This window comes from Zootoca vivipara, chromosome 2 (assembly GCF_963506605.1).
Source record: "Zootoca vivipara chromosome 2, rZooViv1.1, whole genome shotgun sequence".
Taxonomy (NCBI): Eukaryota; Metazoa; Chordata; class Lepidosauria; order Squamata; family Lacertidae; genus Zootoca; species Zootoca vivipara.
In genome coordinates this window covers 94106790-94127606 of record NC_083277.1, presented here as the reverse complement: position 1 = coordinate 94127606, position 20817 = coordinate 94106790, and the positions used below count along the sequence as shown (strand labels likewise).

Below are 20817 nucleotides of genomic sequence, written 5' to 3'. Positions count from 1 at the left end.
TATTTTGAAAAATAAAATAAAAATGAATGCATTCCTCTGCCCCACAAATAATCCAGAGATGCATTTGAAATAAAACCACACATTCTACTCATGAAAAAACACCAGGCAGGTCCCACAAATAACCCAGAGATGCATTTTAAATAAAAGGACACATTCTACTCATGTAAAAGCACGCTGATTCCCGGACCGTCCACGGGCCGGATTGAGAAGACGATTGGGCCAGATCCAGCCCCCGGGCCCCAGTTTGCCTACCCATGCCTTGGAGGTTTTTTTTTTTTAGAGGGACTTCGCTCCTGTTCTACATGCCATGGTAAGTTTTCGATCTTACTACTACATGTACTACTGTACTTTATAAGAAGCAGGCCTCGGAATAAGTCCAGAAATTTCTGGTAGTCCTGCGTCTGGAAGTACAGCTTTTGGCCCAGCCAACCAGTAACCAGTCCTGCTTCAGAAGTGGCATCAAGATTTTAGCTTTTAAATAAGGGCTTAACACACTGGGCTTCAACTGTTTGAAGAGCAGAACCATCCAGCTAAAGCTGCACAAGTCCCCTTCTGTGTGTGCAGTGCTCCAGGCTGAATGGGAAATGTGGGCTTTTAAAATATATTGGCAGTGTTTCGAGGATTTCCTCATGTATACTGTATTTATCCTGGGGGGTGGGGGGGTCCCACACATTTTGCCTGATTTTTAAAATGCTGCTGCTGGGGGTACTTTGTTGAAAAGTGGGCTACAGGTGGTTTTTTTTTAATTATTAAATCAACTTAATCCTGGAAACAGCACCATAGCTCCACATTTCATTGATTCATTTTACTTAACAGAAAATGAACCGACGAATAATGCCAGTGCTTTTGTATCGCTAGCTGTAATTGACTATATAAGATAAAAAGAATACAGTTAAGTGCTATGCATACACACACACTCACATCCATTTCCAGTAAGATGTTTGTCAGGTAAAAATAATAATACTTCTGTATGTAGAAAATATTTTTAAAAATATAAAATTAAAATTTTCTGGTTCTCATAGGCATATGAAACATTTTGATTCCGTATCGCAAAAAAATTAAAAATGCTGTTTTGAAAAGTACAGTACATTCAGGTATTGCTTCTGGGTTGTTGCTTTTAAAAAAGAAACCCAGTAACTAGTCCTTTGGTGAGAAATATAGCAGCTGTCCTGTTACGCCAACCCAGCATCTTTTGCCATGCCATAGAAAATTCCTCTGGATGCTATAAGACGTGAAGGTGTGTCAAATTCAGCAATTGCTCCTTTTTCTAGAACAAGGACTCTGCAAAACAAGAGGGAAAGTAAAATGTGTTTCTAAACAAGAGCTGCTAATCCTAACCAGCAGGGGGAGGGGGCAGGAATGTCTGTTGTCACAAGGTCTACTAACTGCAGAATCCAGCAGCTTTTTTAGGTCCTCAAGATTTTATTCCACACACTTAGGAAAAAAACCCTAGAGAAAGAGCAAAAATGTGCCAGCTTACAGGGGACAAGTACTGAATTTGAATGTGAGAAATCTTAAGTTCATGTCCCGTCACTGCCATAAGACTTGCTTATGGTCTTGCGCAAGTCACACCTGGCTTTAGCTCCTCACCTGGGAAACTGAAATCCCCCTGATCGCGTCATGGCACTGTTATGAGGGTGAGCAGAAAAGATGCACAGCATTCTGCCCCATTAGATGTGTTAGAGGTTAACTTTCATATGAATTACAGTGCTGCAGCCACAGAGTTTTAGTTTCCTCTGTAGTGTCCTCAGAATACTTTTCTGTGCCTGGAGAAATTAGCTGATTAATGGCTTGGCTGCAGATAAAAACACGCTTGCTATCGTTTAGAGTGGGTTTCCTATACGGCAGGCATGTCCAACAGGTAGGCATGCCCAACAGGTAGATTGTGATCTACTGGTAGGTTAATGGACGTCTGTGGTAGATCACTGGCTTTCCGCAAAGAAGCTCAATAACTTTGGCTCCCCTAAGTAAAGCTCAAAACTTTGACCTGAACCCCCCAAAACAGGGCTTTCCTTCCTAAAAAAAAGCTCAAGAACTTTGACCTGAACCCCTAAAAAACAGGGGAAGATCACTGCCAGTTTTTAACTCTGTGAGTAGACCACAGTCTCTTGGGAGTTGGCCACTATACCCTGCTATACGGGTATTCCCACTTTTCTGAGGCAGTTGGCTCTCACTATGCCACCCTCCCCTTTTGTACTTATTTCGTCCCTTTTTGTTGCCACTGAAACCCATTCAATAATGAGTTAATTCGATCCGTTACCATAGGGTAAGTGGCTAGATGAGCAATTCCACCTTTGCCTCATTCAAGGTCCTTTCTGGGGGGGGGGGGGGAAGCAAGCAGCCTATTCCTGCTCTTCCTCCCAGAATGTTCATACTGTTCTTTGCAAGTGTAGGCTGCACAAATCTACAAAGCGCAGTAGCAACATTACTTGATGAGTAAGCACTCTACCCTGCCATGTGAAACTGTAGTAGAAAACTCTTTCCAGCCACCAGAGCTATTGTAACGATGTGAAGAGTGTTCCTCATGACATTTCTATGGACGTTGCCTAGAGCATCACAAGAAACCAGGTCCCTCCTTAGGGAGGGTCTTAGAATAAGCCAGGAAGTGAAGCACTAGCCAATGACCACCTGGCAGGGCAGGGAACCTGTGGTCCTCCAGGTGCTGTTGGACTCCAGTTGCCAGTGCCAGGTAGCATGACCAATGTCTAACAACAGCAGGCTTGGGCTTGGGACAGCCATATCATATCTGCTCTAGAAACAGAATGGGTACCAAAACATCCTGGGTTTCATGTTCCTACTGGATGCCACAAATCATATGTAAAGCTGGCAGTGGATATGAATTTACTGATCCAGTATTAAAGAGCCAATTGGCCTTTAAAGATACGTTCCCCAAAAAGGCTGAAAGGCATCTAAGCCTTTGGGGGGGATTAATTGCAGGCTCTATATTAGGTCCACCTGTTTTCTGGTTTAAGATGGGCAAATGCAAGTACAGAATAGTCATACAGATTATTTTTAGGGTGCCTTAAAGATCATAGCTATGCTCTTGTCCTTCATAGTTACCTGGTGTAATCCATAATTGTATTCAGCCTATGTGCTATTGTCAGCACAGTACAGTCTTCAAACTGTGTTCTTATTGTCATCTGAATGAGATCATCCGTCTCGAGGTCGATTGCTGCGGTAGCTTCATCCAGAACCAGGATTTTGGTTTTGCGGAGAAGAGCCCTTGCTAAGCAAACAAGCTGCCTTTGGCCAACACTGGGAAAAGAAGATTAAACCTTTATTTTATTTATTTATTCCGCCTTTCCTCAAGGAGGTTAGCAACAATATATTAAAACAATCAAATACTAACAAAAACTGCAAAAGCATAAAAGCAGCAGAGATTAAAACAACATAAAGAGCAACCAGCCAAACACTTAAAACAACTTCTAACATGCTTTAAAGATTTAACAAAAAATCTTCCGAAAGGAAGGTCTTCATAATGAAATGAAAGGCCACTAGGAAGAGGTAGAAAGGTAGCAAACCATTTTGCTGTAGGTTTCTAGTGGTATCAATTTCTTGAACTGATTTCAGTTACCTAAGATTTTCTCCTCCTTCCGTGCATTCGTAATTCAGCATAGCTGGCTGGCTGCTGACAAACCTCTTCAAATTGGACAGTTCAAGAGCTTTCCATAGTTCCTCCTCGGAATATCTATCAAATGGATCCAAATTCAGTCGAAGTGTTCCAGAAAAAAGAACAGGGTCCTTAAGAAAATGAATACAATTCCATCAGCATACAGATTAAAACAATGACCTTGAGTTATTTAGGAACACAGAAATAAACGTTGAAGTATTGCTTGAATAGATTCTAACTCGCTAACGTGGTTAAAACAAGAAATCATTTCTGTGGTCTGCATTACACTAGGAAGTGATGATATACCCAGCACCAGATTTGACTCCGTGAGTGCTTTACAGTTGAATGGACACAAGGTGGTCATATAAGCAAGACTTAAACCCCATGGCCTTCTGGGTTTGTTGCATTCAGGAGCCAAAATGTTCAAGTTGCAAGGCGTTCAGGATCCAAGTTATGACTGTAGTTTGTTTAAAGCATGTCAAACCAATTGAAAAAACAAACCATTGTTAAGGTTAACCGATTTGGACAAAACAATAAACCAGAGTTAAGGAGAAGTGGAAGCGGAAGTTTCCAGACTCCTCTTCCCAGTTGCACAGTGGGCGGAGAAAAGTGTGAAAGCCAGACACTCACTGCAGCACCTTTGGGTCTTTCATTGTAAACTATGGTTTAGCATGATGTGCAAATGTGGCCATAGTAAAATGACACCAGGACACAAAACAAGTTGTATTACATATTAAGAAGGGGAGGATGGAATTCAACATGAAGCTACAATTTTCAGTGACAGTCATGCTTCTTATAACATATGGTTCCATCTTAAGAAACGAATTACTTGTGGTTGCTTGCACTAGTGCAGTGGTTGGGAGCCTCTGGCACATGGGCCTAATTAGGCCTGCAAGGCCTCCCCATTTGGCCCACAAGGCTATTTCAGCCAAGCCATGCCCTGCTCTACACCTGATGCCACATATGATGTCGGGTGTGGGGCAGGTAAAGACTCGCTTCCTGCCCCAAAGTGGCTTGCAGGCACTGCTGATTACAGTGGTACCTTGGTTTACAACCGCTTTGGATTGCAACCGCTTTGGATTGCAACCACGTCAAACCCGGAAGTGTGTCCCTTTTTGGGGGGATTACAATCCTTTTTTTTTGGAGGTCCCATTGGCGAGAGCACACCATGGGTTGCAACCTGTTTTGGTTTACAACCGGACCTCCAGAAGGGATTATGGTTGTAAACCAAGGTACCACTCTAACTGATTGACCATGCTTACCAAGGCACATGGCTTTGCAAGCAGTGACCAACAGCTGAAGTCAGGGCTTGCATGGCACTGTATCTTTGCCTGCTTAGTTTGAAATAGTTTTGAAATTGAAATTTGACGAATGGGTCCCCTGATGTCACTGTGACATCAGGTGATTGATGGCCCATGGGATGGGTGGGATCCAACCCCCCACCCCTACACTAGTGTGCCGTAAGAAGCTACTTTATGGCTCCCATGATGTTATTTTGATGAGTGTCATGACCAGTGCCATTTTGATGGGATTAAATTCTGTCACAGAGTTACAACTTTCTCTTAAGTTCTCCCCAACCCATTTAAAGGAGTGTGGATAAAGACAAAAACATATAAAGAATGAAAGTCTATTTTCCAGAAGCAAGGCTACACCCAACCCCTCACAATACATGAAGATGAGAATATAGCACCATTGGTGCTAAATCTGGGCCAGTGATACTTTAGCTTACCACACATATACACAGAAAAAACACCTATGGTACTTACCAGGGATGGAGTATACAAGAGATATAGCTGTGCTGCACATTGTAAGCTTTCAGAACATGAAATATCAGACTAAGAAAATAAAATTAAAAGTACTAGGCTACAGCTGTGAAAATATAAAATCTCTTCATTTTCTGAGGGATGCGTATGCCTATGAAACATAGAGAGCAAGAGAAAGCTTGCTTGAATTGAAAATAAACCTTAGCAGGAATTGCTATAATGTTGTTCCATTTTTACAGCTCATTCAAATCCTTCCTCTTGGTTCCCTGTTTATTCCTGTCCCAGGGCAAAAAAGCAACAATTATAAAGCAAATTGTGTAACTACTAGCCCTAGATACACAGCCTGACCTACCTTGCAAGCGTCTCACTTTACAAAAACAAAACAACCTCAGTAGTTTGCCATATTAAGTTATATTTAGTGTATCTCTCAGGGCATAGGGCAGCTTACCTGAGGAATTATAGTCAGCTTGGATCGTAAGTCATGAAGGCCAAGCTCTGAGATTCTCAACCCATCGATTTTGATTTCCCCCTCCACAGCTTCTAGGATCCTGAAGAGGCAGAGGGTCATAGACGATTTTCCAGCCCCAGTTCTTCCAACAATCCCAACCTAATTCACGTGTTTGAAAAATTAGGTTCAGTTAAATACCAGGACGTGTTTTATTATTTTACGATACACCGTTTCACTTAAAAAACAAGACAAAACAAAAACTACCATGATCCTGATCTAGGTGATTTTTTTTAAAAAAAAAAATTGAATCGAAGAGAATCAAAAGAAAATGCACTGTTATACAACTGTATCTCTTATAGGGATTTCTGTTAAGAAGTATGCTTATCAGTCAAGAGGTTTATTAAAGTCATAGTTAGGCCTCTGCCTATTAAAGGCTCTCTTCTTCCTCACTGAGAAAGGGCCTTTTCTCAAGAGTGAAGCACTCTGGGCAAGGTAGCCAGAAGAGTGCATATGCCACAAAAGGGAAAAGGGTCCCCCCCTCTACTCACAGCTTTTTCTTCACTCTTTGTCCTCTCCTCTTCCTCTAGCCACACACTTCCTCCTTTCTCTTTACTACACTGTGAAAACCTTCTACACTGTTATAGGCATTTTTTGTTTGGCAATATATTTTCAAATACAGTGGTACCTCGGGTTACAAATGCTTCAGGTTACAGATGCTTCAGGTTACAGACTCCGCTAACCCAGAAATAGTACCTTGGGTTAAGAACTTTGCTTCAGGATGAGAACAGAAATCGTGATCCGGCAGCGCGGTGGCAGCGGGAGGCCCCATTAGCTAAAGTGGTACCTCAGGTTAAGAACAGTTTGAGGTTAAGGATGGACCTCCAGAATGAATTAAGTTCTTAACTCGAGGTACCACTGTAAGCTAATTTTGTATTGGCCTAATATTAGTGCCTGAATTCCCACTTCCCGCTGCTTTTGGTCGCCATCTTTTTTGGGGGGTAGGATACATGAACATTCTTTTTGTGGGATAATCAGCTTCATATAACCAACATGCTTAAGCCTAAATAATGCTGGAAAGGGTTTAGACCTGTCCTGCCAGGCTTATCTCACCTTGGGAGGCCCTAGGTAATCAAGACTTTGTTCCCCTTCAGTCTACCTGAGAAGCTCAACGTGCACCAACCAGCTCAGACCGCATGGCTCTTACAAGCCACTCTTGAGTTCCCATACCAATAACTTAGGAACTTTGACAACTTTTACTGCCTGTGCAACTTTTTCTGAATGCTGTATGGGAATGCTCATGAATCTGACATTTGGAGCATTTGTAAGTAAACCATTCTTAACTTACCAAATGTAAGCATTTTTCTATGCTATGGGAACAGGTTTGGAAGTTTTAGAACTCACAAGGTCTAACAGCCTATACTTCCATGCTTTACTTTGCTGCATATTTTGTGATTTACATCTCTGCTGGGGTTCTCTCTCTCTAAAAAAAAAAAGCACTTGCCCCAAACCTGGATCTTGGCATCCAGGAAATTCTCCTTTCTATACCTATAGTTTCCCTTGCAACCAATACTTTTAAAGTTTTGATGTTGTTCTTCTTTCTGCTACTGAACTAGCCGGTCTTTTTCTTTAATGTAGCCTTATACATTTTCTATATCTGCACACACATTTTTCATTGCCTAAGCTTCTACCATTTCTTTTCTATTTCAAACAATTACTGCTTGCTGAATGTGAAAAGAAGTCTTTTGTTTCCTTAAAAACCAATGCATTTATTTTGGCATAAGCTTCCATGCACTGGAGTTCACCTTATCTATGGTTTCTAATTTAAAGTGCCATATTTTCTGTTCCTATAGAACTTTGTTCATTTACAGTCTTTGTTTTTCTTTCTTTCTTTCTTGCAAAGTGATGTTCTTCTGCATACCTGGGGAGCCCTGCAAGTATATAGAGGCTCCACCTTGTATCTAGGTGGCTGTGTTTCATTTCCCCACTGGTTGGCATAGGGAAAGTTAATTTGTTATACATGAAAGGATGCTGATGGCATGTGTGAACACTGACAATGAAAGTTGTTATTGGAGGTGGAAACAGAAGCTGAAATCACAGAGCAGATGGGATTTTGGGGGCAGGTAGCTGTCAGTTGAAGAAAGATGCAATTCAGAAGTTGCTGCTTCTCCAAGCAACACTCAAGTTACAGCAGAGATGGGGTGAAAGCTAAATGGTAAAACACACACTGCTTTGCATGCAGAAGGTCCCAAATTCAGTCTCTGGCATTTCCAGGTAAGGCTGGGAAAGGTTCCTGACCAAAATGCTAGAGCCCCCCCCCCCTACCAATCTGTGTTAGCAATATTGAGCTTCATGAACTGACCTGGTACCAGGCAGTTTGCTATGAATCCAATAGATGCACCGAATGAACTGAAAACAAAGTTTGCAAATTCAGGTTAATGCACATATAATTTGATTCTATACATGGCAACTGTGATTGTACCTTTTCTCCACCTTTCACATTGAGGCTGAGGTCTTTCAGCACCAAGTCCAAGCCTTTCCTGTACCTTACGGAATAGTTTGCAAACTCCACTTCGCCCCGAGTGGGCCAGTCTTCTGGTGGTCTTTTGTCTTCAATTATCCAGGGAGCCTAGAGGAGAGAAAGAATTACGGCACATAGTGTTGATATTTTTTATTATTAAAAAAAATACTTTTAATAACAAAGCATTATATTATTTGAAAAGTTCAAGGATAGTTGAATAAGTCTCCCCCTGGATTTTAATCCACATTGCTTGTTTCTGAATCATTAAAAGTAAGATGGACAGTCTGCTTCAATGTACTCCAGAAACCACCATCTAGGATGAGATTCACAGATGATACAACAATAATAGCCTAATCACAAGGGTTACAATGCAGACATGGTTCATCACTTTTAAGTTCCATTTATATCAATGGGAGAGTCAGAAACACGTTTAACGCACTCCCGTTGAAATTCATCAGGTTTCCAAAGTATGTTCACAATCCCAAAAAACCTCACAAACCAGAACACTCATTTCCGGCTTTGAAGTTATAATCCAAAAAGTTCGTTGGCTAGGCTGTTCGAAACCCGAGGTACCACTCGTGTTACGTACTTAAATCTGTCCCAAAGGTCCGTTTGTAACCCGAAACCGCTCGTAACATGAGGCGCGCTTTCGCTAATGGCGCCTCCCGCTGCTGGCGCGCAACTTCCGCTTGCATCCCAGGGCAAAGGTCGCAACTGGGAGTATCTACTTCCGGGTTAGCGGAGCTCATAACGCGAAGCATTCGTAAGGGGCGCAGTACGTAACACGAGGTACCACTGTACAGTGGAACCTCGGTTTATGAACACCTCGGTTTATGAATTTTCGGTTTATGAACGCTGCGGACCCATCTGGAACGGATTAATTCACTTTCCATTACTTTTAATGGGAAAGTTCGCTTCAGTTTATGAACGCTTCAGTTTATGAACAGACTTCCGGAACCAATTACACCCATGTTTCAGTTTATGAACGCTTCAGTTTAAGTACTCCGCGGACCCGTCTGGAATGGATTAATCCACTTTCCATTACTTTCAATGGGAAAGTTCGCTTCAGTTTATGAACGGTTACTCCGCGGACCGTCTGGAACGGATTAATCCACTTTCCATTACTTTCAATGGGAAAGCTCGCTTCAGTTTATGAACGCTTCAGTTTATGAACAGACTTCCGGATCCAATTGTGTTCATAAACCGAGGTACCACTGTATTAGGAACTGACCTCAGTTTCAGTTTCAGAATATTCCTTCACTCTTTCTACAGCCACAATGTTGCTTTCTAAGTCTGATGTCATCCGTACCATCCAATTCAGAGACATTGTCACCTAAGAAACAACAACATGTTACCTGTTTGAGAAAAGTACAGCCACAAATAAATATATTAACCATCATATAGTGTGTTTGTGTGTGTGTGTGTGTGTTTACCCACAGAGCAAAGGTGGTGCCCACAGGTGTTCAACTGGACTCCCTATCAGCCCCAGCCAGTGTGTGGCCAAGAGTCAGGGATGATGGGAGTTGCAGTCCAACAGCAACTGGAAGGCAACAGACTAGCCTCTCCTGCTACAGACCATCCTTGAAATGCAGGGTTGAAATTTAGCGGACGTTACGCTGAGCTGAACACAAACCATAACAGGTGAAGCTTTGAGAAATTAGGAAGTTCTGATATCATCCCCATTTGTATTGCTCCCATTTTGGGCCCAGAAGATGGCAGAACAGGGGCATAATGGGGGTGGAATGGGGCAGGGTGCGCTTATGTGTGCTCCAACGATATGCATGGGGGCTGGGAATGGAACCCCCCTCCCCCCGCACAAAATGGCCCATCGCTTGTATTCTCTTTAATGTCTCAGAAGACATCACCTTTCTTCAGATGCTTCCCCTCCTTCAAAGAAGGATACACCAATAAGAAAAAGGAAATACTGTAGCTTCCCATGCTTACAACAGCACCATTTTGGGTAAGCCTAATATTCCAGCATCTAATTTTATTGCAAATCCCTACAAGGAAATGAGGATGCGCACAGTACCTTCAATTTCCCTGAAACCTTTGAGGGCTTATTATAAACTATCAAAGGTGTATCACTATTTCTTCTATTCCACTGAATATAAATGCATCGTGGTGGAATTCATTGCTTTGCCAATTTCAATGTGTGATCCCACTGTTACTTGGGATAGAGATTCAATCAATATGCCTCTCCTTTCTACAAAATCAGCATTCATAGCTTTTAAAGCTGAGAGGCAAAGCTCAAATCTTCTGATCTGACCAGATGTAATAGTATAGGACCAAGAATCTCACAAAGCAATTTCTCAATCAAAGATTGTTACTTCTGATTGAGGTACGGCAGTGCACTTTTTAAATTGAAACCCACTGCTTTGCTTCAGGATTTCATAGCCATCTTGAATCTAACCCACCCTTAGTAAAGCTGATGACCTCACGCCTTATTGAAAGGGTGATTAAATCCCTTGTAGATTGACTAAACTGATGGCTACCATAATAGGCTATCCTTAACTAAATGCCCTGCTGTGCAAAATTTAGCAGAATATAGTGTTAAAACCTTGATGTAGTTTCTCCTCAGTTACCAAGAACAAGAAGCACAACACTGCCATTGTAAGCTTCCTGAAGGCTCCCTTCACGCTGTGAGAGCTGCAATTTGATCTGGGCCCCCTCCCCTCTGGAGCTACATGGGGCAGGGCCTTTTTGGCTGTGGAACCTTGCTTGTGGAGCTCTCCCCACCCTCCCCAGAGGCTCACCCAATGGTACCTGTGCCACTATCTTTTAGGCACCAGGCAAAAAACTTCTAGTTTTCCTAACCTCTGAAGATATTTTGATTGCCCTGCTGTGAATGGTGGGTTTTTTAAAGCAGTCTGTAGTTTTCCAGTTCCCTCTGTTCGCTCGCGTCGGAACGACGCCACCGCGTTCCCCGTGGCATCCTGGGAGTAAGGAATGGACTATAGCGTCTGTTCCTTTCCCGTCCAACAGATGGCGCTATTTTTACACAAAAGCATATAGCGTCTGTTGCTTTGACGTCCAACAGATGGCGCTATTTTTACACAAAATCATGTTTTTACCTGTCACAGGTGTGACATCTATATAATCTAAGTATATACAAACACTCCCGTATTGGCCCAGAACATTGTGTCAAAATCTCAAACCAATCGGTCAAGCACTTTCAGAGATTTTTGGTCGGGAACAAACGGATATTTACATTTTTATTTATATAGATTATAAAGTGCCCTTGACATTTTGCATTGGCGGGCAGCGTAGAAACTGTTAAAATAAATAAAGGGGCATATATGTGCACATGAGCAGAACCAACTGTGCAAGCCATTCCCAACCAGCTGGCACCCTGCCAAGAGGGAGAGTGATATTCTTTACCTCAACCAAAATAAATACTGCTTGCATTCAAATGCACAGCTAATGCATTGTTTTCACTCTGCACAGAATCTGATTAACTCTGTGATTGGGCTTTTTAATATGGAAAAAAAAATCCCACAGACAAATGTAAGCTGACAATCTTAGATGCAATCTTCCAAAAGCATTTCCTTTTATTCCTCGGTTTGTTCTTTATTTTCTTCCCATTTCTCCCAATTTTCTTCCAACCAGTCTTACACACACACACACACACACACACACACACACACACCCTGAGCCTTCGTTCGCCTGAAGAATAGAAATGCTGCAGAATCATGCAATTAAAGCCCAAATGCCTAATGAAAAGGTCACACTGTAATGATATTTCAGTTCCGCTGTTCAGATGGGCCCTCTCCTGATACACACACTACGCACCTGCAATGCATAAGACACGGAAAGTCCAACCAGGCCAGCGCTCAGACTGTTTTTACTTAGCACAGCAAAAAGGGCTGCAAAAAATACGACGCAGTTCCCTACAAATTCAACTCTAATTCCCAGCCACCTATTAAACGAGAAAACACAAAGAAGTAAATAGTACAGAACTCAAAATGCAACAGATGAAAACAAGTGGGATCTGCAACAAAATGCTGCAGTATGGCGTTCTACCCTTCAAGATACTCTATTCCATTAACCCCCCCCCCCAATTTCTTCCCCAGCATCAGTCAGCCAGAATTCTGTGGTCACTCAATACTCTCAGCCTTCACTGGCTATTTTGGGAGTTCCAGCTTCTTTAGGATTTTAAAAAGATTTTATGTACTTCTGCAAACTTCTGCTGACGCCTCCCTCTTCTGTTGGGTGCTGCTGTTTCGGCTACATAATTAAGGGCATGAACAGCCTGAACATCAGAAACAGACGGAATGAGGAAGCTGTTTCTCTAGTTCAATCACTCAAATTATTTTCATTAACTTTTTCCTTTAATTCAAAGATTGATTTTACCTGTTGGACACAATTCCAGGATAATAACTTCTCTGGTTGTCATTCACCTTCATGTCACTGAGATGAACAAAAGCCTTTCCCCTTCTATAAGCTCGGATGACGCTTGCTCCTGTGACGGTTTCCGAAAAATGAGAATATATGGGAGATCTACTGACAGATTCCAGCCGCTTCAATTGGCGAGAGGTAGCTACGTAGAACCGCTGCCGTCGTTCGGTTCAAAGGCAGATAGGTAAAACGAGAAAACAAAACAAAGAAACGTGAAACCTTTTAGATATTTGACCTGAACTAATTAATACACTGTGCCATGGCTGTGCACTGTAAGAGTGAGAAACACTCTTGATCAGGCACCAGAAGCACATGGTAAAGCTTTTCCTAGACTATCTCACTTTAGTACACAAATAATGCTAGGTCCACTACAAAAACTCCCTGCGCACAGAAAAACACAATGTCAAGGAGGACAGTCTTTTTCCGACATGTGGGCATCTTTGTGCACATGGAATTTATTTTATGGAGAAGCATTCAAATATGTAGCTCCCCCCCCCCCCGCACTTGCAGCCTGAAGTGGAAAGTCTGAAGAAAAGCACTCTCCCTCAATGATTGCAGAAGCAGGCCTCTATGCTTCAACTCTGAGAACGCACCCAATCATCAATTTACTGCCATGTCTACCAGCCAGCCCACTGAGCTGAGTTTTTAACATTATAATGCAGATGATTGCCACTGTTACTGGATGACTTAAAGAACTATCCTACACTGGCAGAAAGGCAAGCTTGCCAACAGAAAGAGCAAAAGGAGACCCTGATGTGCAGTTATGATGTTCCTATTGCTGCTTCCTAATGTTTCCTGAGGGCTTGAAAACACTTGTTGATTAACTGGTGCAACTGATCTATTCATTTGCTAAATGCAGATTTTCATCATCATTGCCATCATCGTTATTTTTAATCTGAGCTCCCAACAATGCATTTCTTCCTTTGGGTAGTGCTTTTAAAATGGGCTTTAGAGTAGCTGGTCTGTGTAATTTATGCTTAGAGAAACTGTCATTAAAATTTACTCAAAGAGAATGCCCTACCATTTCAATTGTTAAGTGATTGCTTAAAAGGGAAGCTGTTAATCAAATAGAAATATTCACATTCCACTGACAGCCTCGTGGCCTGTGTGTGTCACTTACAGACTCACTGTTAAGACTGTGTTCAAGGAAGGCAGTCTTACTCGCCAAAGAAGAAGTAGTGTGTGTTTTGTGTTTGCTCTCAACAACGTACTATTACAGATTCTGGAGCTTGAATTGGGAACCTCGGAGGCTGGGATTTAATGCATAACCTACACTAAGGCCTGCGGGTACTTTGGCCCAAAGGCTATTGTTAGATACAAAAGGGAATGTGGTGTGGTGAGTTCTAGATGGGCAGAAGATTTGGCCAGCTGGACCCTCCCATGAAGAACAAGGTTAAGGACTTTTCCACAACTGTAACTCTTTCTAGGGGAAAGTTTCCACATGCTTTGAATTGCTCCTTCAGGGTATGATGAAAGGTGAGGGGCACCACCTCTGGGTGATTGTTTGTGGATTGACTTGCTCCTAGATGAGAGACTGGAGCTACACCGGGAAGAGGGGATGTGAACTAAGCTGGCTACTATGTGAGAGGCGGAATGCTGCAGAATCATAGAACTGTACAGTAGAGTTGAAAGGGACCCTGAGGATAAACTAGTCCAATTCCCTGCAATGCAACAATATGCAGCTGTCCCATACAGGGACCGAACCTGCAACCCTGGCATTATCAGCTCCATGTTCTAAACCAGGGGTCCCCAAACTTACCTAGCCGAGGGCTGATCGTGCTGCGGGCTGGAGCGCGCAGGTGCGTGCACCCATACGCATGCACACACACGATTTCCGGCGCACGTCCGGGTTGTTGGAACACCGGAAATAGCTTGTGCGCATGTGCATGGGCCTCCTCCGGCCCGGATGTGCGCTGGAAATGATGCTTGCGCATTCACACAAGCTATTTCTGACACTCCGGTGACCTGGAAGTGGGCAGCCACGTTGCGGTGGTGAGAGCAGGCGGCAGCAGCGGGCGGCGGGGTTTGCCGGGGGCCGCATAAATGAGCCTCACAGGGCCGCATTCAGCTCACGGGCCTTAGTTTGGGGAACCCTGTTCTAAACATCTGAGCTTTTTTAAGAGTATGAATTCAACTCATAAATGTACAGTGGAACCTCGGGTTGCAGACGTAATCCATGACGGAGGCATGTCCGCAACCTGTAGTGTTCGTAACCTACAGCCCTGCGTCTGCGCACGCATGTGACACAATTTGGTGCTTCTGCATATGCGCGAAGCACGATTTAGCGCTTCTGCGCATGCACGATTGGTGAATCCCAGAAGTAACCCTTTCCGGTACTTCCAGGTTTCCTGAAAACGCGTAACCTGAAGCGTCTGTAACCCGAGGTACCCAGTGTGGTAGGTGTGTACTTGGTTATTTTGCTATTTTATACTGATTTTGATTGGTTGCTTGTATTTATTGTGCTCTTATTGTATTTTTCTTTTGTATTAATATTCTATCCATCCTGGTATTATAAAAGATATTTTGTTTTCTGCTTGGTCAACAGAGAAACGACCATGGAGATAACAGAGCAGGGGGTTGAGGGAATGTGTAGCCCTCCAGATGTTGCTGTTGATAGAGGGATGGCCATCTAAAATGGGGGAAAATGCCTCCATTGATTAAGTTAGTGTATTTCTTCAGTTTGTACAAAATTGAGTTACAGTAATAAACTGCTGGATGGAATGGATTACATTCATGCTCCTTTATCATAATAACAGAAAGCTTAACTGATTTATGGATTGTAATTTGTGAACTTCTATTTCTCAATTAATGAGAACGCAAACTTCCCTTAGAATATATGTTCTTACTCTGCGGCATTGCAATATTATGCCCTTGTCTGCCTTTTCATTAGTGATTACTTTATAAACAAACAAAAAAAGCAATTAAAAAGAGAGAACGCTTTGAAAACATGCAAGAACTGCTATGAAAGGTCCAGAGAGCCACAAGAGTCTTGTCTAAGGCTACTGGTGAGTTAGCCTGTTCTATGTTTCTTACTCCCTTCTTGTTGTGCCTAACAACAACTAAATGTTGCAAAAGCTATTTTGCAGAATGTAAGTGACTTCAGACAATCTTACTTTGGAACTTCAGCTTCTGTATTCAAAGTAATTGCATCCAGTATTCACACACATATTAAGGGATGCACATTTGGGGCTTGAAATACTAAAAAATAGAAAGATTATGCCAGCCACCTAACACTCTGTTTTTTAAAAATGAATAAAACAAGCAATGAAGCCAAAAAAGGTACTTATCCCAATTACCTGGGCAAAGAAGTATAGGATTGCCAGAGGGATTATAACCACAGCAAAGAGTGGGGTGCTTGCTATGATCACGATCATCGTTGACACAGAAACAAAGAAGGTTCCTAGGAACATCAAGATAGTTGGCGGTATCACTTCATCGATCACGTAGATGTCTTTCGAGAAGCGGTTGATGATTCGGCCAATTGGAGTTGTGTCATAGAAAGACTGTGGGGTGTGGAGTTTGTTCTCCAGCAATCCGGAGTGGAGACTACGAGCCGCTCTGATGCCACCCATTGCCAGAGTAAAAGAGGAGATCAACACAAAAACCCCTGTTTGCAAAAGGGAGAAATAAGCAGAAGACTTGATTGTACCAATTGCATGTGGCCCTGTTCTCATCGTAACTTTGCAACTCCTCTAGCAGGCTAGATGAATTGACAGCATCACCTCGTGCATCAAGCGGCGGATGGCGGGAGGTTGCATATAGAGAGATTAGAATGTAATTTTTAAATTCTGCAAATATTTTCTGGTTGGTCTAATTGTAATTTGATATGATATGACTTTTGATCATTTTTAAAAAATATAAAGGGCAGGATATACATTTTACAACTGAATAAATAGACCAACTTTTATTGTGCAAGGAGCAATGTAGACATCCCTATTTATGATATAGGAATATTTGTTCCTAGGGTAGAATACGACTTTGCGTTGTTGCAAACATTTAAGCTTGCCAGACAGAATTATACAATTAAACTTCTGGCTCTCCACTGTTTTCCTCTGTTCCTTTCATTCCATTCACCTGAGATTGCCATCAGACCTTTACCCTAGACCACTGTTTAAGAACCACCAGTAAATTCCATACCACACACCATTTCCTCTAGCTCTGCTAGCAAGGTAGGTTTCAATCTATAGGAGCAGTAGCAAATAACACACTTCACCTTGCAAGAGACCCAGGGCGGCATAGACTCCGACTCGCATGCCCACGTTGTGCTGAGTGCCATTTATGACCGGTTCATTGGTCCAGTCACTGAGCCACACGTTGGCCCCGACTGCAGAAGCATTTTGACAGCAGTACAGGAAACATATAAATAAAGAAACTAGGGGGCCAACAGCCTTCATGTATTGCCAGAAAACAGTCAGTTTGACCTGCAGTTTGAGACAAAATAGAGTTTGTTTAGTTTATAAAAACCAATTTCACAGAAAAACTAGCCACTTGCCAGAGTCAGAATTTGTGCAGTGAACTAGGAATCACCAACATGAAATCCTAGGGTGCCATATAATCACATTATGCAGGCATTCCTGAAAGCAGAAAATGTGGCTACAACAGAAGGATGTCCAGAGTAGAGGTGTCATATGGAAAACATAGAACTGTTATAGAAATAGAAGCAATATATACGGTAGCCAGGGAGGATTCATACTTGATGAATTAAATAAAGAAGAGCCCCATGTAATGGAAATATATATATATATCTGTGCTGTGTGTCAAAGAGCAATGAGAAAGTGTTAAGTGGTGTTTCAATATATTATTGGGAAATCTCTTTCAGTCAACTGCAGCCAACCTTCAAAAGACCACATCTGACTGACGGGCAAGGCTACCCACCCAGAAGCTCTCCACTGCCACAAATTATGCAGCCAAGTTTCCTGCATTTGTCTGCTCCTCTGCTAGGTTTAATAAACCAGGAACAAACTTTGAAGAAGCAAAGTGTCCTTATTGTTTAAGCAAACCTTTCTTACCGTGCCGGTTTCAGCAGTTTCTGCCTCAATGAGTTTGTTAGGACTTTTCTTGGGGTGGGTTTTCTCAGGTGGCTTTTTATCACACACTCTTCTTTTCATTGACATTTTACCGGGGCATTCCCCATCTGAAGATATTACACTGAGCTCTCTATTTTTTATATATTAAAAGGGGTTGGGTGGGGGAGAAAAATAAGAATTATGGTAATTATGCAGCTGAATGACAGAACAGGCAATTTCTGTAGAAGCACCTTTAAAGAGAGTTTCAGGGTTTACCTCAGGAATTGCTTACGGACTTCGTTTGTCACTGGCTCATTATCTGCCAAGTCTATGTGGTTGCTGAGCGTGTCTTCAGCAAGCAGGACCTCCTCATCTTCCACTAATGCAATGGGATAGGAAATCTTTAGCTTATTTTGGCTTTTTGCTGAGCCAATCTTTTAGAAAGGTTTTGCTGAGTGTACAGCTTCCCAAGTCACAAAAAAGACTGAAAATCAAGAAGGAAGTTCAACACTTTAGGGGAAATAAAGGGGGCTTCAGTGCGTTTGGGTTTCTAGGCAATATCTGAATAATCAGGCCTGGGATGCCAGCTTTGACACAAGGAGTGGGGCTAATAGGGTCCCATGATACAGCATTGTGAACCTTGTGAATTATAACTAGTATACATACAAGCATTTATGGAAAGAAATAGGATTGACTGATGATACCATGGCATTATAATTATACAAGTGTAATGAGGAGGTGGGGGAAGAAGGTAAAGAAAAGCCTCATCTCAAGGAAAAACCAACCTACCAACCTACAGCTAGTAAAGGTAAAGGGACCCCTGACCGTTAGGTCCAGTTGTGGACGACTCTGGGGTTGCGGTGTTCATGTCACTCTATAGGCTGAGGAGCCAGCGTTTGTCCGCAGACAGCTTCCGGGTCATGTGGCCAGCATGACTAAGCCGCTTCTGACGAACCAGAGCAGTGCACGGAAATGCCGTTTACCTTCCCGTCAGAGCAATACCTATTTATCTACTTGCACTTCTGAAGTGCTTTCAAACTGCTAGGTTGGCAGGAGCAGGGACTGAGCAATGGGAGCTTACCCCGTCGCGGGGATTCGAACCGTCAACCTTCTGATAAGCCCTAGGCTCTGTGGTTTAGACGCACAGCGCCACAGAAGCCACCTACAGCTAGCTACTTCCAATCCTAATTCTTAATTGCAACCTTTTCCCCTAGTAGTAAACAGTGATGGCACTGACTAAACCAGGTTGCAAGGATCCCCTGGTCCACTCAGTTTCAATTCTCTACAAAAACGAGGGGGGACCCCAAATGTTCTTGAATAGTAGGCATCTTTGTCCCCCCCCCCCAAGTTTTTTAAGGGCTACATTTATACATATATGGGAAAGTGCTCATCACTTTGTATGATTTTTATTTAAAAAAAGATTTAAACTCAGTTCCAAACTGCTCCCAGCATTTCAATCTGGCATGATGTAAATAACAGTCTGAAGATAAATTTGAGGCAGGGAGGTGGGAATCCTTACTTGTAGGCTCATCTTCTTCAATGTCTTCATCAGGTGCAAAATTGCGGAGGAACTCTGCAAAAGACTGGTTTTGTTGCAAAAGCTCTTGGTAGGACCCCATTTCAGAAATTTTGCCATCTACAAGTACAATAATGTGGTCCACCTGTGGCAAAAAATTGATGCTGTGGGTCACCAGAATTCGAGTCTAAAAAGGGAAACAAGACAATGGTCATTCTGCTTTTGTTTTAGCAAGGTAAGAATTAAAACAGGCAATTTGTGATTACTGCAAAGAGTCATGTAAGAACGAAACCAGTTAGAAGTCATCTAAGCCTGAAGAAAATTGCATTGTTTTTCTAGCTGCACATTAGTGCAAAGCTGCTGCTATAAAGCAACATATAACTGAGAATGGGGAAGTGGGCTTTTTGGGTGGCAAAGGAGGTCAACTTCCACACTAAACACGTACTGAGATCATGGCTTACATAGTTTCAGTCATTTCTACTTTTAATAATTTTAGGGGGACAAGAAACTCTCTCTGTCTCTTCCCTCCCCTTACCCAAAGGGGAGCAAAGTTTCCCACAATTCTACATGCGCCACCATGTTCTTGTACTATGCTGAAGTGACTGCAGACATGGAGAATTTTAGGTGCTTGTTAACTCACTTTTCCTTTAAGCATTCCTTCTGGTCCAACAACGTTGTCAAATATGTGTTTGGCCACATGGGAATCCACAGCTGAAAGGGGGTCGTCTAGCAAATAAACATCAGCCTCGCTGAAAACAGCACGGGCAAGGCTCACTCGTTGACGCTGGCCACCTGAGAGATTGATGCCCTGTGTGAAAAGAGAAAAAGCACATCGTAGCTTTTAAATTCAACACTGCTATCAGTTTCAGCAGGAGCAGGGTGGAAAAAACAACTACAATATCTGTATGGTCCATAGCTCAAACATTCTATTACAATGTCCATGGACTGTTTGTTATAAATCAATGGCTGTTGATCTAAAGTAAAAATATTAGAGACAGACCCTGTGAAGAAATGGCGGAGAAATTTAAATGTAAAAATGTTGCTTGTGACAGTTTTCTTGCAGTTAACTGATAGGGGGGAGGTACTCCTAGCTGTTGTGAGAGAGAGGCATTGTATTGGGGTTCAGGTGGCAATGACAGTGTTCCTGAAGATGGTTAACACATCTGATGATGGTTATCTTGCGAGATTTCAGCTATCTCAAGTTTTTTAGAGAACGCTGCTTTTATATGATTCAGTGGAGATCAAAAAGTTCAGAATAAGATAGGTCCTTTTGTGGACATTCCATTCAGATCTACAGTATTGGCCCGAATATAAGCCGCACCCACTGATAAGCCGCACCTTTAAAATTCAAGGGGAAAAGAGAAAAAAGACAATTCCTGAAAAGTTACAATCGCTAAAATCGCAAATCGCTATTCAATTGCTACTATTCTGCAGGTACTCACACCCATAAATGGCAAATGTAAAAGAAAATCCGACAGGTACTAGAGAGGACCTGCAAGTGGGTTAAACAGTCTCAAGCTCGCAAATCGGCAATAAAACATTTTTAGTTCTCTTTTACCGT

The 20817-nt window shown here is 42.4% G+C and overlaps 1 protein-coding gene across 1 annotated transcript in view; it reads right to left on the bottom strand.

Annotated features, from left to right (window-relative positions):
• Positions 1-55: 55 nt before the first annotated feature.
• ABCC3 (ATP binding cassette subfamily C member 3) overlaps positions 56-20817 on the bottom strand; it is a 72392-nt gene continuing 51630 nt past the window's right edge. The window contains exons 18-31 of the mRNA XM_035104353.2: positions 19897-20064; positions 19260-19443; positions 18017-18119; positions 17744-17891; positions 16948-17155; positions 16031-16341; positions 12690-12889; positions 12129-12255; positions 9571-9672; positions 8301-8447; positions 5822-5980; positions 3575-3741; positions 3061-3255; positions 56-1281 (exon numbers count right to left, since the gene is read on the bottom strand). Of these exons, the coding sequence (XP_034960244.2) occupies positions 1173-1281; positions 3061-3255; positions 3575-3741; positions 5822-5980; positions 8301-8447; positions 9571-9672; positions 12129-12255; positions 12690-12889; positions 16031-16341; positions 16948-17155; positions 17744-17891; positions 18017-18119; positions 19260-19443; positions 19897-20064 (2328 nt within the window). The 3' untranslated portion in view covers positions 56-1172. The remainder of the gene's footprint in view (positions 1282-3060; positions 3256-3574; positions 3742-5821; positions 5981-8300; positions 8448-9570; positions 9673-12128; positions 12256-12689; positions 12890-16030; positions 16342-16947; positions 17156-17743; positions 17892-18016; positions 18120-19259; positions 19444-19896; positions 20065-20817) is intronic.